Raw genomic sequence first — 15651 nt, forward strand, 5'->3', positions numbered from 1 at the left:
TGATCATTAATGCTTTTGGTCGTTCTGTATTGGCCCTGTGATGGACTTCAGCAAATTCTTCAGCGTGTACCCTGCCTCGTGCCCAAAGCTGTGATAGACTGAAGGCCCCCACACCCTATGTCCCTGAAATTGATACATGGTTAAGAAAGGTAATAATTGGACCCTGCAGATTGTTATTTTTTTATTAAATCAAATCAAATCAAATCAAATCACTTTTTATTGTCACATCACATGTGCAGGCACACTGGCACAGCACATGCGAGTGAAATTCTTGTGTGCGAGCCCCACAAGCAACAGAGATGTGCAAACACAACAACACAAACGAGCAAAATACAAGAATGGCCAACCTGAAACTAATAAATATATGTACAATATATAATAGTGTATGCATTTCTGGATGTGTATACTAAATATTTTCCTACGTGTGTGTGTGTGTGTGTGTGTGTGTGTGTGTGTTACTATTTAATTTTTACAAATTAAATAGTAAAAAAATAAAATAAAATAATAATAATAATAATAATAATAATAAAATATATAAAATATACAGAGTTGAATATGTGCAAAACAAGTGGCATTTATATACAGTGTGGAGTGCATAATGTTGAAGTTCCAGTAGTGAAGCTGAGGTGTCTATGACGTGTTCAGCAGTCTGATGGCCTGATGGAAAAAGCTGTCTCTCAGTCTGCTGGTACGGGACCGGATGCTGCAGAACCTCCTTCCTGATGGAAGCAGTCTGAACAGTTTATGGCTGGGGTGACTGGAGTCCCCAGCCATAAGCCATATTATCACGTCTGCTGCTGCACACTATCCTGCCAAAACAGAACCGGCTCTGCACATGCACCAGCTTCATCTCCTGGGAACACCAGGTGTTTGCACACTATTTTGTGAAATTCCACACTAAAGCTTATGGGATATATATGTCTGGCAGATATTAGTAGTTGCCCGGCACGGCACAGCATAGCTAAGAGAAGCATCGAGTTTATGATGAGAAGCTGATAAAGTCCTCTGCAAGAACAGACACCTTAAAAAGCTTCAGCTTCAGATTTTTACCCAGTCAGTTGCAGAAGAGTTTAATTTCTTTGTCTCTTTAAAGGTTAATATGAAATAGAAAATGAAAATATATCGATAAGCTAATCATTGTAAAATACATTTGGACATAAATACACATTTGCAAAATTAACCAAAAGTATTGAAATAAAAACTGCTGAAACTTATTAACGCTGTTTTTGTTAAGGAGCATGAAAAACGAAACATCTCAGCTTTTAAACCTATCAGGGACCTTCAGCTTTCAGACCTTAATTTTTGAGGAACTTGGAAGGGCAAAGATTTACAACCAGATACTTCTTTGTTTGTTATTACTGTTTTTATTATTCATGAACTAATGTACACAAGTTAATGTACAATTAGACAAATAAAAAAAGAATTCCAATATGCAAGTACAAAGAAAGTTTAAGATTAAAAATATAATAAAAATGTAATATGGCGCAACATCGAGTAAGCTTATTACAGAGCCACGCAAACAAGATTTTAAGACAAAAGCAAATTTAGGGTTGCAGTAAAGCTGGGCATTTCCAACAATCCAATAACTAGGCAGTTACTGTGGAAGGAAATAAAAAAAAAATCTATTTTACATACAACTGGGAAATGCATTCAGTAATGGCAACTAAACACACACATTGAGTCTGTCAGGAGGGATTACGAGGAGATTTCATTTTGTCTTTGTCCATACTGAAATATGGGCGCCTTGATTACATAACCTTTCTGTAAAGTCAGGCAATCGACACCGCTCACATTAATTGAACAAAGATAATTAAAAAAAGAAAAAAGGCAAGTGTCAGAGGTTCAAAGGTCAGCGGAGGCTGTTGCACGATGCAGGCAGGGAAGAAACGAATAACTCATGTTTGAATAAATATCATTTTAAATTAAATTGTAAACATCCAGGTGGACACCTAAGCCAATTCTAACAATAACTTAATGCAGATCTTCTATTAACAGAAGGATGAGAAAACACTAATACTCCATCCTACTGAAACAGCCTACTGAAAACATACTGACAGTATTCTTGATCAAGATAATATAACACAAGTTTAATAGTGATGGCTCATAACAGCAGCAACAATCAGTCTGATAAAGGCGTAAAAGGAAGGCGAAGACTACTTCTTTCAGTAAAGCAGAAACAGACACAGCACATGATGGTAGCCTTGCATCAACGCGCATGCTTTCATGTAACAAAGTCACCAACCTAAAACGATACAAAGTGCGAGTGAAAGTTAAAAGCTCGTGAGTACATCTCGCTCCTGCATGCTCGTGTAGAACGGTTTCCCGAACACAAACGAGTGAAGTCCGGCCCTCAGCTTCTCAGCGAAGGCCATCACGATGTTCAGGTCTCCCTCCACCATCAGATCCAGGTCTGTCTTTAAGTTGCGCAAAGACCGAAATGGCTTCTTCCCTTTTTGCCTGCGGAGAGAGACGTGGACACGTTGAAGTATAATGCAACTGTTAACCTATAAAACTCAGGGTCGGGGGACTTGCATTAGCCTTTAGTCGGGCTGCAGCTGTGCACAGGAATGCCATGCCATGATGAATTATGTATGCTGCTAAAGCACGCTACCTGAGCATAAACAGCCTTGTCAAGGCACCTGTAAAATAGTATGCCCTTAGACCTCAGGCTGTCGACGGCACCATAAACAAGACCGGTTTTATGCTTTCACACGAGCCCACAAATTATGGTTTTGCTTGTGTAGTTAGTGTCGTCTCTGGAGTGAGATATGTTTGGGCGGTTTTTATGCATTGGAAGGAGTAGGCTTCAAAATAATTCATTTGGACTCAGTTTAAGCATTTTGGACAGGAGGGGAGCAAAAATCAAAGTAACTATTTGTAGAAGCAACGGGAGTTGGGGAAGGTCAGTCAACTGTTGTGGAGCACAGAAGGAGATGAGTCAAGCCCAGATGGAGCGATGACCAGGTCACCACCGGGTGGGAGGCACGAAACAATTCAGCGAGCCTGAGGAATATGGTGGACTTTAGAGTCTCAGATGAATTGAAGGGCTTAAGAAGGCGCTTCTGGACACGAACCAGAGATGGGTGAAATAAGCCTGATGGGATCAGAGTGTGACTGGACATACAATTATGTCCCCTTTTATTTATTTATTTTCTTGACCAAGCAAAAGGGGGAGGTAATTAAAGCATATAGTGAGCATAACGCTTCAGTACTGGTTTCAAACACGCGCTGCCTTAATTAAAGCTTTAGTATGGAACGAGGCCACCATAAGCCACCAGGTCACCTTGCAACCTGGACTAGTGTCACATTTCTGTGGCCGGGAGGTAAAAGAGATACGAGAAATTATTTTCAGGGATCAAATGGCGATCATAAAAACATCATTTAGTGTTTTGATTATGATGATGGGAGGAAAATGCAATTTCCAGAGCCCTTTCAGAGGTTTAGCTGTGGTAACCTGTGAAGGTAACGCAATGTCTGTGCACCATTTCCTCTCAAAAACATTATTCATGCACTACATAGATGGGGAAGCTGTCCTTCTGGGAGGATGCTGAAGATTTATCACGCTGTGTGGCTACAAAGTCGGCCTCTCCCCAGTTTCCTCCTTACACCTTACACATATTATAGCTGAAATTATTTTCCTCTCTTTATTAATAAATCATGTTCTTTTAAAACACATTCTGCAGAGAAAAGCCAATGCTAATATTGGAAAGGCTGGCACAAGCAAGCATTCAGTATCACAATGTAAACACATTTTACTGCTGCTTAACTACAGGACAAACATGTTGTGCTCTCCACCGCATACAGGCACACTATTTGAAGATATGGGGTAAAAATGGAAGATGTGCCTCCAACAGATAACACAGTGGAGAGCTGACTGGAAAGGTGGGGAAAGAGAGCGGGGGAAGACATGTAGCAAAGGGTCGAGGGTTGAAATCAAGGTCAGGCCACTGCATTTGGTCTTTGTGGCCTATGGTCGCCGGCTCATGCTGTGAGCTAAACTGGCGCCCAGTCCTCACACACTTCTACCATAGACAGTACAAACGATGTAGTACCAAGTTCTGGGTTTGAAAACTGCCTTAAACCTGCATTTTTTCAGGCCAATAGAGGGTGACTCCTCTGGTTTCCAAAAACAGCCCCGAAAATAAAACTTCAAATTGTATAAAAATCAGAAAACATTCTTGAGCTCTTTTCCTCTTTAAATATTTTCCTGATGACTTTATGCACTCAGTTATTTCAGGTCAGACTGCATAAAACATGAAGTTCATTTAGTAAATTACAGTCATTAGAAATGTCAGAAGCAGAAGCAGTAAAAGGCTCATTGCCCCGAGGTGCAGGACCGAGTGCTACAGGAGATCTCTTCAGCCTGTGGCTATTAAGACTACTTAACTCCTCCCCATCCTGTAGGGGGGACATTTATAAACAGTTTGAAACTCATGTGCTCAACAGTACTTTACACTGTTTAGACAGTTTCATCTGTTCTTTACTGGATAGGTGGATTACACAATTATCTCATTTTTCTGCTTTTTGCCATCTCTTACCTCCATCTGCTGCTAACAGCATCAATATTATGAAAAGTCTGTCACTTTCTGCCCATTTACACCACTAGCCAAGCATTTATGATACAGCACATTTTTACATTTCCACTTTTTCTTTAATCTGCCTCTTGTTTTTAATCGTCCTTTCTATTTATATTTTACAGCTTTTATTTAAAAAGGCACAAAAATTGTCCTCAGGATGAGTAAAGTTCTTATCACATTTCTTCTTATTAGCAATGTAGGGTTATCCAGAGTAGCAACTTGTCACAAGTCATTAGCCAATAAGAGCGCATTTTCACATGCAGATGCATCCTTAGTTTTAAAAACTCGTCTCACAAACAAGATGGCGACAGTGAAAATGCTCAGCTTGAAGCGTCACATCGCAGTGGATACGGCCATCTTTCAATATTTAAATGCCAAACTTTATGAGGCAGAAATAGGTGGGTTTATAGCATGGTACAAAAATACATAAATAAAAGTAACAATAACGGCCTTTATATGACAACAGTAAACTATACAGGGGTTAGCTTGAAATTAAAAGGCTTAAAGATTACAGTACTAGGAGGCCTGAAAGCTTTGCGGAGCAGGGAGGCTGCCCACAGTTGTATTCGTGGCATCTTTTGGAGCATTTTTAACCAACTATCAGACAGATAATGTTGCCTATTTTCTAGTCCAAAACGTCTGTGCTCTGTGTTTGTTGAGCAAAATTTCAATTAACAGGTGTCCGTGCCATTGCTGTGCACACATACGGTTTATGGATGCTCACGCCCAAGACGCATGGGCCAACAGACCGGTCAGCAACCATCTAGCAACTACTGGTCGAGAGGCAACAATCATTACTCCTTGAGTGGTTGGCAAGTGGTTGCAACAAAACGAATTGCTAGGCATAGAGACCAGTCAGTGATCCCCTGGCTTCGGTTGCTAGCAGGTCGCCATAGTCGCCAGTAGTTTACAGGCAAGACGCTGACTTGTCTGCAAACACTAATCATATACTTGCATCACTTAGCCGCAGTTAAACTTGGAGAAAGTGCCACGCAAACTGGAAACGGAAAACATTTGCCTGCAAAGTAAAGCTTGTGCCTTGGTTGACGATATGACACAACTCATAAGTTTCCAGTCCGCAGACAAGCTTCATCTTCATTACATGCAATTCACAAACTATTGGATGATATGTCACTGCTGCTACAGCCATCCTTTATACAGACTCTATGAACAAAACAGAATGGCAGATTATGAAAACAGATTACTAGTGACTATGTTATTAAAACATAATCTCCATGTTCTATCAGTCCTGGGGAAAGGATAGCAGCTGTTAAGGAAGGTTTTCTGATGTCACTAGTACAGTTTTATGTGTTAGATGTTGCGAATACACATTAGGAAGATAAGCACTCTTAGGTAGAAGGTTGCAAAATACATTATTTTGACTAGCATCTGGTATCCCCTGAAAGCTGGGGATATATATTGCTGCCTGTTGTAGAATAACAATATGCAGATGAGTTCTAGATGTAATCGCTTAAGCCAACAGCAGCAATGTTTGCGCTTTCTGCTCATGGGCAAAAGGGTGGACGTAATGCATAGTAGAAAAAAAATCCCTCCAAAAGCAGCACTTTGGGGAAAACAAGCACTCAGACCTATAGATTCCTTGGGAAATGCATCATAGCCTGCTTGTTGAGACCAGTGTGAAGGATGACTCATCTGATCACAGGAGTTTTTTTGCCTCCTGCTCAGCAGAACAGTGTCTGTATTCTTTGCACTACTTCTCCTGCAAAGAGCCAACCCCCATGTTCCCCTGACCTTATGTTCCACTCTGCGCGTTTCTTGACACACTCCTCTTCATCTTGATTTAAGTGTAGGCTTACACCTGCAGTCAGCTGTATCTGAGCTGCCTATATTCCTGTGTTTTTCAATCTAACATCACCGATAAAGGGACACTTCTCCTTCTGTATAGTTTTGGTTTAGTACTCTGAGGGTGTGGGCTCATCGTGGTACCGTCTCTCCTCTCCAACTGTCCATCTACCCGATCATGCCCTGAGACTGGTTTCATTTGGGTCCTCACTAAAACTCATCAAATGTGTCGTAGATCCTAATTATCCACTTTCTGGTAATTTGTCCCTCCAAGCTTGCTGCACCCTCACTACTGCACAGCCAAACCCTGGAGACAACAATAACTGAAACTACTATTTTGATAACAGGGCTTTAGGGTACCTCTTGCTGTGTGCTTTATGGATGCCCAGCGGTGATGGTGGGTCAAAGCAAGGTGAGCAGCTAGAATGCAAAGTCGAATCAAAAACAATGGCTAAAAACAAGGAAATCATCAGCTCTCCTTTTGGGGATTTTCTTGAATCTTCCTGTGGTGCAGTGTCTCTGAGTGCCACACGGTAATCTCTTTTCTTATTTGGATTAAAGACTTATTAGTGACAGCTCTTACGTTTCGTCCTCGATGTACTTGAGCAGAGTGAGGGCCTTCCTGTGGAGCAGCAGCAGAAACTGGGCCAGATAGGTGCTCCGCAGGGACAGGCCTGGCTTCAGCATGAACACCTGGGTACGAGACAGGATGTCAATTAGTAGTCGGATCCGCGGCTCTGCTGGAAGAAGAGCAGAATAATACACTCCTCCCTTCCTTTGTGCTAACCTTGAGAAACAATCATGCTGTTGCTACCGTCTTGGGGGGAGATTCCTAACAGCAGCTCTAAGATGGCTCTCAGGTGAACAAATGATGGGGTGTGACCACTCGGCTTTCAAATATTTGCCGTAAAGCCGGGCACACATCTGATCTGGATTTTCTCACCAGCTATGACAGTGACTCGACCACTTTTAACTTCACAATAATACACACAGCAGTAAAATTACAACTATGCTCTAGTGGTTGCATGCAGCCATCTGTGAGTGAAGCTGTGGCATAATTGCAAAAATATCTTCTAATTGGTGATTACACAACAACCCTCTAAAAACCAGCAACTCAGTGATTAGAAAACAAGTATTAATTAATAGCATACACCGTAAATCTGCTTCAGCATCGCTTTTGCTAATTATAAGTTTGAGTCAATGACTGCTCTGTTTTCATGCTCATGAACTGAAATGCTTGAACATTTCTATGACTCAAATCTAATTAAAACTGAACCAAATTTTTTCTGTGTTAATTGTTTATTTAAAAAAACAAAAAAACTGTGTGTAATGTTAAATTCACCGATATTTTAAGTAGATGCCATGTACAAATCTCCTACATAACAGCTGGAGAGTGAAAGCTGAATTTTCATCTCTGTGAGTCAGAGCTGACTGTGAGTCAAAATCAGATGACACATACCTGCAAAAACGTGATTTATTTAAGCAATTACAGGAAAGATTTTGCAGACTGGCTCATATAACAATCAGTCACAAATGAGTTCATCTTAGGAAAGATAAAGCACGGAGCAATGTATACGGTCACCGAAAATCATTTCATACCACAGGAGCCTTTTCTTATTTGATCATTATTTCTATTTTATTTTAAATGACAGCAAAGAGAGGACTGCTTTTCTGCATTTAATTATGACATTACTAATGGGGCTACTATATCAATATGTCACGAAGACAGACATCTTTAATATCTTCATCTTAAAGCAGTTTATATATAATGAGAGATGATTTTTTTTTGTTAGATTCTTACCTCAATTATAAATGACTTGACCAAAGCGTCTTTATGCATGACGTCTTGAAATATATTCCTAAGAAAAAGAGCACAGAGGTTATCGCATTAGTGCTTTTCATTTTAGAGGTTTTTAAGTATAGTGTAAGGAAGCTTCAACTTAAATGTTACATGCTTGTTTTCACACAAGCCCTGAACATTTATAGTTGTCACCAAAAGGAGCATGTAAGAATGCAAATCTGTGACGCAATGGTAGTGGGAATTAAACTGTCTTTATATTACAGAGCTGGCAGGTTCAGGCTTATATGATGCCTAACTGAGTACGTCTGTAAAAACACAACATATATGAGTATCACTTACAGGTCAGGTGTAAAGGTTTCGTCAGTATGAATGACTGTATCTGGAGGAATGTCATCCTCGCTATCCGTCTTCCAGAGCGCGCTTAGCTCAGAACGCATGTAGCGCCGCTGGTTGTATGTGTGTTCATGGCACGGCGGCATCTGTTTCACTGTGTTGATGTCCACGTCGATGTGTGTGGTCGGGTAGGGCGAGTAGAGTACCTGGCGGAAGGGCAGAACAAAGCTGCCGGTCGAGTCCTAAGAGCGGAAAAAAGGTGAAAGAGTTGCTCCTGTTTGCACCTGTGAGCACAAAAGCTAAACTCGGTGCTTGCAAAAAATTTTATATTAGAAATTCTGATGCACATAAAAGTAAAATGCAAAACATTGGTAAAGAACAATCATATCCATAGATACAACATGCAGATCAGCTTTAATACATAATTTAACTTTTAGAAACACAGAAGCTTTAGTCGTTTTTCTCTCGGTCAGTTTCAGTAATGTATAAGATGCAGATTTTGCATTTGCTCTACAATATACATTAGCAACCCTCCATGACTTTATGACTATGATGGTTTTTGTATTTTTTTAAACTTTCTGTACATTAAAAAATGAGCACAAAACGGCTTTAAAATGTGTCTGGCGCCTTTAACTTTAATCTTTTCCATGGACTATCATAAAAGCAGATTTATTATACTCATTTCCAAGTCCTTATTTTTATTTTTGGACTTGAATAGCTCTGCACAATTCACATTTCAAAATAATCCTCATTAATCTTATGCTAAGACTTTCTGCAGTCCCTCAGTTCATCCTCTGTCAGAAACAAACCATCGTAGCGCTTCTTTAATCGTCTTCCTTCTTTTAAAGCCAGCTTTTTCTGATTGACACAAAACAACAAATTGAAACAGCAGGTAGGTGGTACACCTGATATACCTGAGATTACCATATTTGGAATTGTCACTGACGTATAGATCCAAGAGCAGAGAAAAAGTAAAAAAAAAAAAGAATGTTTAGAGTCTAAAACTTTAATTTTATAGCTTACAGAGAAGCTGAACCATTTCAATTATAAATGAAATATTTAAGTAAAGGCTTCTTTTTGAATATGTTCTTTCATAACCTAAAATTGTGTCTGTCACAATTATGACCAAATATGTAGCTTCTCCATGTTTTCCTTTGCATGGTCACACTGGTTGTATGTTTCAAAGCAGATGAATCTCATGCAGTGTAAAGGGAAAGTCTTATTGAATTACGTCCCTGATATGAAAAAGAAATTAGGTCAGAGCAACAAACAAGGGCGACATCAAATCAGCAGACAAAACAAAACAATAGCCAGATCCTAATTCTAACCACAGTGTACTGTATAATGAGAAAGAGCTGGTGGCTACCTTGAGCAGACCCTGAACAAACAGGCCAGTGTCATACTTGAAGGAGTCGTCGGCCCTGCAGAGGCGAGAGCACTTCCTCTCAGCCGGAGTGAGAAAGAGGCAGAGAGTCCGCACAATCTGTAAAAGACGGTCAGATTTATCAACCCACAGTCTGACTTTCTAACTAATGAGGCCTGAAGATAACCGGGTCTGATTATTTACTGAAGAATTTATGCAACAAAAGCTTTATCTTTAATTACTTGGTGTTCAGTTTGGGCCTCGAGACAAGAAACCTACAAATTAATGCATTGCGTGCTTTTGATATTCACTGGGAAAAACTGGAGCTGCTATATTTGTGCACCACTAATCTTTCTTTAAATCAGATACCTGGAGATTTAAAGTGGTTTTTCAAACACACTGTATGGAGAAAGTTTTCATACTTTAAGTTTTTCACACTTTGTTTCACTTTTGAATCAATTCACTTAAAAAAAAAAAAAAAAAAAGACTCTTCTTCTTGCCAGAATTGTTCAAGCTCACCTAGGTTGGATGATGAGTGCACAGCCATTTTCAGCACTCCCAAGAGATGCTTTTATGCTGCAGGTCAGTTTTGAAATGTAAACCTCTGCTACAGCCTGAGGGGAACTCTGGATCAGGTTTCTCTGAATTTGTCTGCCTGTGTCTTTCCTCTATCCCAACTATTCTCAACGTCCATATTTATAGAGAAACCATCCACACAATAAGACGCTCCTACCACATTTGACAATAATAATGAGGTGACGCTCAGCATCTGCACAGTTTAGTCTTCATTTCATTAAACTAGATGATTTTGTTTCTTATGGTCTCAGAATCAAGTAGTAGCTGAGCGCTACCTTCATAATGGTTTTCATTTAGTAAAGCTCTCTCTTCTCAACAAAGCACAGCCAGATCTCAGTTACAGAGATAATTAGTTTCTCGGTTACCTTCTGTTCTTTATAGTCGAGTTTGGCTCAGTGGCCAGATTTGAGAAGACTGTCATGGTCACAAACCTCTACCAATGATAACAAAAGAATGATAGAAGCGAAAGCGCACTCGGTTCCTTTTAATGTTGCAGAAACAGCCTTGTACCCCCTGAAATCTCTAAGTTGATACAATGCTTTCTCACACATCATCTTGACCTCTCTAGATAACTGCGAGCCTCCCTACTTGACTCCAATTGAGCTGTAAAAGCATCTCAAGGACGACTGATAGATTTTAGGCGCCACACCGCAATAACAGTTTTTGAAGTGTTTTGCAGAGACTGACGAGGGGAAAAAATTAAACGCAGGCTCATTTTCAGATGAGTATGAAACACAGGAAGATGAGGAAAACTTGAAAGAGTCTGAAAAGAGCAGACTTGAAGCAGTAACCCGACTGAAAATCAAAATACTGATGCGAAACTAAAAGAAGTGCAAGAGGGGCTCATTAACAAACAAACATAACAACAAGCTTCAAAACATTTAAAATTATGTCGATGCTGCGTCTGTGTGGAGCCACTAATCCAGCACATTTACCTTGTTTATTTTCTCCGGGTTGCTTCCAACCACGATTGAACAGCCACACGTCTGCAGATGAGAGCTGATGGCCCTGAAACACAGAGACAACATCATGCAGATTAGCACCAATTAGCTTCATTAGAATTCTTCTGATTAGAAACGAAAAGTTTTTAGGAATAACAACTGAGACTAAGGAACGGCATCCCTCCCCGCTAAAAATATGAGGCCTTAAACCTTTTGACTCATCGACTTCGGCTCACATTCCAGCCTTTTTGAATTGACTTGTTTGATTGCTCATAAAAAAGGATTACTTCTAAACCTGAGATTATTTCAAGTAATACACAGTGAGTGTGTTCTTTCTTAAAGCCTGAGCTATAAATATCAGATCCCAGCAAATAAGTTCCACTTTCCAGATGCTCGTGTCGTCGTCACAGGATACTGAGCTAATCCTGTTCAACTCTGAGCAATTTGGCGCTTCATTGCTAGAATGGACTTTGTAGACTCTCGACACTAAAGAGCGATTAAGCTTTTCGTCCTTTCTCAGGAGATAACTTCAGCTAAGTGAAGAGCCATTACTCATCATTTGAAGGTTGATGGGTGTTAAATGGGCATTGTTCATCATCTGTCTCCATTTGCCTGTACCGGATTGCTTACTTGTGTAGGAAATCCTCGTGGCAGCTGTCCCCGATGTCATCATCATTTAGCACTGTGTCTTTTATCTGCTCAGCAGGAGCGAAACAAATGAGTCATTTTAAAAATTGGCCTACAACAAAGACAAAAGTGCTGACGGGCATATCTGCAAGCCATTGTAATGAAAGTGGAGGGTTTAAAAAAAAAAAAAAGACAGTGAAAGATTCTGGGGAGCTTCTTTGTACTTTTACATTTGCATATTAAAAGGGAGCAAATGTGTTGAATCACACTGGGTGGTAATCTAGGCAGGGAGAGAACCTTGTTTAGTTAAACCTCTTGGAAAAAGAAGTCATTTGAACAAGAAAAACCACAAAAAGACAAACAATTTCCTCATGTTTTGTCAATAAATTTCACTTGCTGGAATTCAAGCTCCTTTCAGTTACTGGCAACATGATATAGGATAAAATACTACTGGCTCTGTCTTGATTTTGTTATTTAAATGTAATTTAATGATGCCAACAATGCCAACCAGTTTTTCTAATGCAAAATGAATGACATCTTTCACTGTCTCTTAGTTACTGTGCAGTTGGTATTAATAGACTGAAAAATTGTTACTTACATCTATATCTTCTTGTACACTATGTGTCTTCATAGAGGTCAGCAGCTCCATGATTGGGACAATTTCTAAGCTCAGCACTGAGATGATATTGTAACCCTAAAATTAACAGAAAAAAAGGAGAGAAAAGAACAAGAAGTATCCAACCTACATAGAAAGACACACAAGGTTAAAAATCTGACCTAATTAACTAAGCAACCCCTCTGTGTTTGGAGGATACAATTTTATTATTCTGGCAATGTTACTGAAATCCCAAATGGGTACAACAAATGTGACAGATAAGTTAATACTCCTTTAAATGTAATAATTAAAGCTGAAAGGCAGGTTTTATGAGTATAAAGAATAATAATTTGCCTATTCTTCAGTGCACACTAAGGCCAAATGCCTGTAAGTCAAGGCTACCTTCTGCATCCAAATGCGTCCCTTGCGGATAACGTGCTTCAGCCTCTCCACACAGATGGTGTGCAGGGGGAGGTAGAAGGACAGCTCTGTTTGAGGCAGAATAATGGACAAGGCACATGTGTTCTTGTCCCCCTTGAGCTCGCCATCAAAGATGAGAGACACGATGATGACGCCCTTTTCTGCCAGCACAAAGAACTTCACGTCCACGGCACCGCACTCTGCGCTACGCAGAATCTCCCCATTGAGTGTGTGATTAGCCAAAAATGTTACTTCTCCATCGCTGAGGAACATCAACTGGTCACCCTTTGGTACCCAGATGTGGCGCACCCGTGGTCCCAGAATATTGTCCCAGTAGGCAAAGGTGGCAGCCAGGAGCGGGCATTCTCCCTCTACCGCTACTTCAGACTTTGCCACAGCAGGTGATTGAGGTGGACAGCCGGAAGACATTGGGACAGGTCTTCAAGGATCACTTATAATTAACCTGAAACATAGAAACCCCTTTGTTTATGTTACAAGTACAGGACAAAAAAAAAAAGTGTGAGTGGAAATGAAACTGATTTGTTTGCACTTCACAGACCAGCCCCAAAGCAACTTCTGCTTCTCTGACCAATGTCGAAAGTAAAAAGATGTTTTCTACAGGCATTCATGAAAACAGTAAAAAGAAGGGGTCATTTCATATTCAGATTTCTGGCAGACTACACACACGTTACAAGCTCACTCAAAAAAAGCCTCTGAGACTTCCTGGTCTTCTGTGAAGTTCGGATTGTACAGCTTGCACTTGGATTTAATTTCAGAGAAAACATTCGTTCTCATCATTTCCATCCCCCACTGATTACAGGTCAGGTGAAATATAGCCAACTTATCCCACCAAATAAAGAATTATATTGATTACAGGCACGCCGAATTTACAAGAAATGTCAGCTTATTCGAGGCTTGAGCTTATTACTTTGCCAGATAGTTGTACATTTCAACAGCAATCAAATTTACATTTAAATTAAAAGCTTTTAAAACAGAGTTTGGCGTCTAATAGTTACAGCAATTTAAAAAGAACGTAAACAACCTTATACTTCAGACGCACAGATTGTAATCTCCACGTAAATTTTGACTGGAAGTTAATATGTGTAACTTTAAGAATAAGAGCGTAAGAAACGAAATGCAGGTAGTGTTTATTCGATTATAGGCTAACTAAAGCTAACCCGCTAACTAGCGTGAGCCAACGACATCAATACAACTTACTTTTTCGGTGTTTTGGATGTTGAAAACGCCACACCACAGCGGTTCCAGAAGATAGACGTTCAGTGTTAATGAAAAGTCATTGCATTTTTGCCTGTTGGTGCCATAGCTTACATTAACTACGATTAGCCAGTTGCAGCTTGGCTGCAATTTTGTTATGATCGTTAGCACACTTCCTACTACGTCAGGCTTACGTCATTGGTAGGGGTAAACGACGACCTCTAGCGACCGGTACATGACAGTTTACAGCGAGTCAATGATGTCATTTTTATTCCAGGCTGCTACCTTCAGAAAATGAGTTATTTTAATTCATTTACATGGAGCCTGGTCATACAAATGGATGTAGCTGCGGGCCCCACACATTGTGTTTGCCTTTTAATTTCATCCTCCAAGGCTAATGCTGACTATAAATAATGGTTACTGACTCCTTCTTTTCTCCCTTTCATTATACATGTGTGAACTGCACAATATCTTCTAGCTGCAGAACCCCACAAGCTGAACTGGCGATGTTAACATTGCTGTATTATTTATTTTAAACATCCTCATTCTTTGTTTGCTTTCAGAGCAGGCTAAAAAATCTGAGGTTCTCTTCTTCAAACAACCAGAGACCAGTTTTCCAGTTAACCCCTCCCTATCACAGGAATCTGTTTGAATGCTGTACAACCAAGATACCTTCACACTTAATCCTTGTCTGTAAGCACACAAATTTACAATATTATTCCAAATGGTCTTTGCACGACTCTAATGGGACAACTGATGCTGGCTCTAAATGGCTCTAGGATTCTGAATTGCTCCTGAAAACAGTCAGCACTAATTACAATTCCAACTAAGGATTAAAATGCTATGGCCGTATCACCATCTAACCATATGCATTCCTCTATCTTACTTGGGCTAGTAATAGTTTTCATACTCTGTGTCCACCTCAGTCAGACTATTTTCAGTTGCTTGTGTGGCCTCTTGTTTTCTGTTGCAATTCAGGAGTGCAAATCTCAGAGGGTACACTAGTAATAGGCAAACTACAAATAGTAAGCAGCTGTCTTCATCCAAGCCTAATCCTATAATAAACCTCCCTTACATTATACTGTAGTGTCCCAATGCACAGTGAAAACCCGAAAGTAAACAGTCTGATAAATTTTAAGTCACAACAGATCGATAGAGGAGTGGATCTCAAGTGTTTTACCTCATAACCATTGGCCTCTCTAATTGCTCTAGTTCGTCTATCGAGCTTTTCTGCACTGGCTTGCACCTTTCAAAGTCAAGCTGTTCCCTTGACTTAGTCATTATAGTCCAATAATTGTGAGGTTACAGTGAAAAGAAGAAGAGTTTAGGTTGTAACATCAAACATGAAAATCCTTGCTGCAATCCAAACACCCCTCTCTAAACATCTGAACAGTGTTAAG

General features: G+C 40.0%; 1 protein-coding gene across 1 annotated transcript; it reads right to left on the reverse strand.

Moving 5' to 3' along the window:
* Window positions 1-1346: 1346 nt before the first annotated feature.
* On the reverse strand, window positions 1347-14451 carry c9orf72 (C9orf72-SMCR8 complex subunit). Its single transcript, XM_086275126.1, has 10 exons — window positions 14255-14451; window positions 13019-13499; window positions 12620-12715; window positions 12025-12089; window positions 11389-11461; window positions 9881-9997; window positions 8521-8756; window positions 8182-8239; window positions 6964-7073; window positions 1347-2457 (listed from the first exon to the last, which is right to left on the reverse strand). Exons 2-10 carry the CDS (start codon window positions 13463-13465, stop codon window positions 2271-2273), a joined length of 1389 nt encoding a protein of 462 aa, XP_086131252.1. The 5' UTR covers window positions 13466-13499; window positions 14255-14451; the 3' UTR covers window positions 1347-2270.
* Window positions 14452-15651: the final 1200 nt, after the last annotated feature.

The sequence above is a fragment of the Aulonocara sp. 'chitande type north' Nkhata Bay genome, linkage group LG19 (genome assembly GCF_057382095.1).
Source record: "Aulonocara sp. 'chitande type north' Nkhata Bay isolate Kocher_YH1m ecotype deep benthic linkage group LG19, A_spYH_male_GT1.1, whole genome shotgun sequence".
Classification (NCBI taxonomy): Eukaryota; Metazoa; Chordata; class Actinopteri; order Cichliformes; family Cichlidae; genus Aulonocara; species Aulonocara sp. 'chitande type north' Nkhata Bay.

Bases quoted from the DNA above. Each gene is read 5' to 3' on its own strand.
- c9orf72 (XM_086275126.1), bottom strand. From the start codon at position 13,465: ATGTCTTCCGGCTGTCCACCTCAATCACCTGCTGTGGCAAAGTCTGAA. The intron at 12,090-12,619 runs GTAAGTAACAAT...CCTGCTGAGCAG, and splicing joins GTGTACAAGAAGATATAGAT to ATAAAAGACACAGTGCTAAA. The intron at 9,998-11,388 runs GTAAATGTGCTG...CGTCTTTTACAG, and splicing joins ACCCGGAGAAAATAAACAAG to ATTGTGCGGACTCTCTGCCT.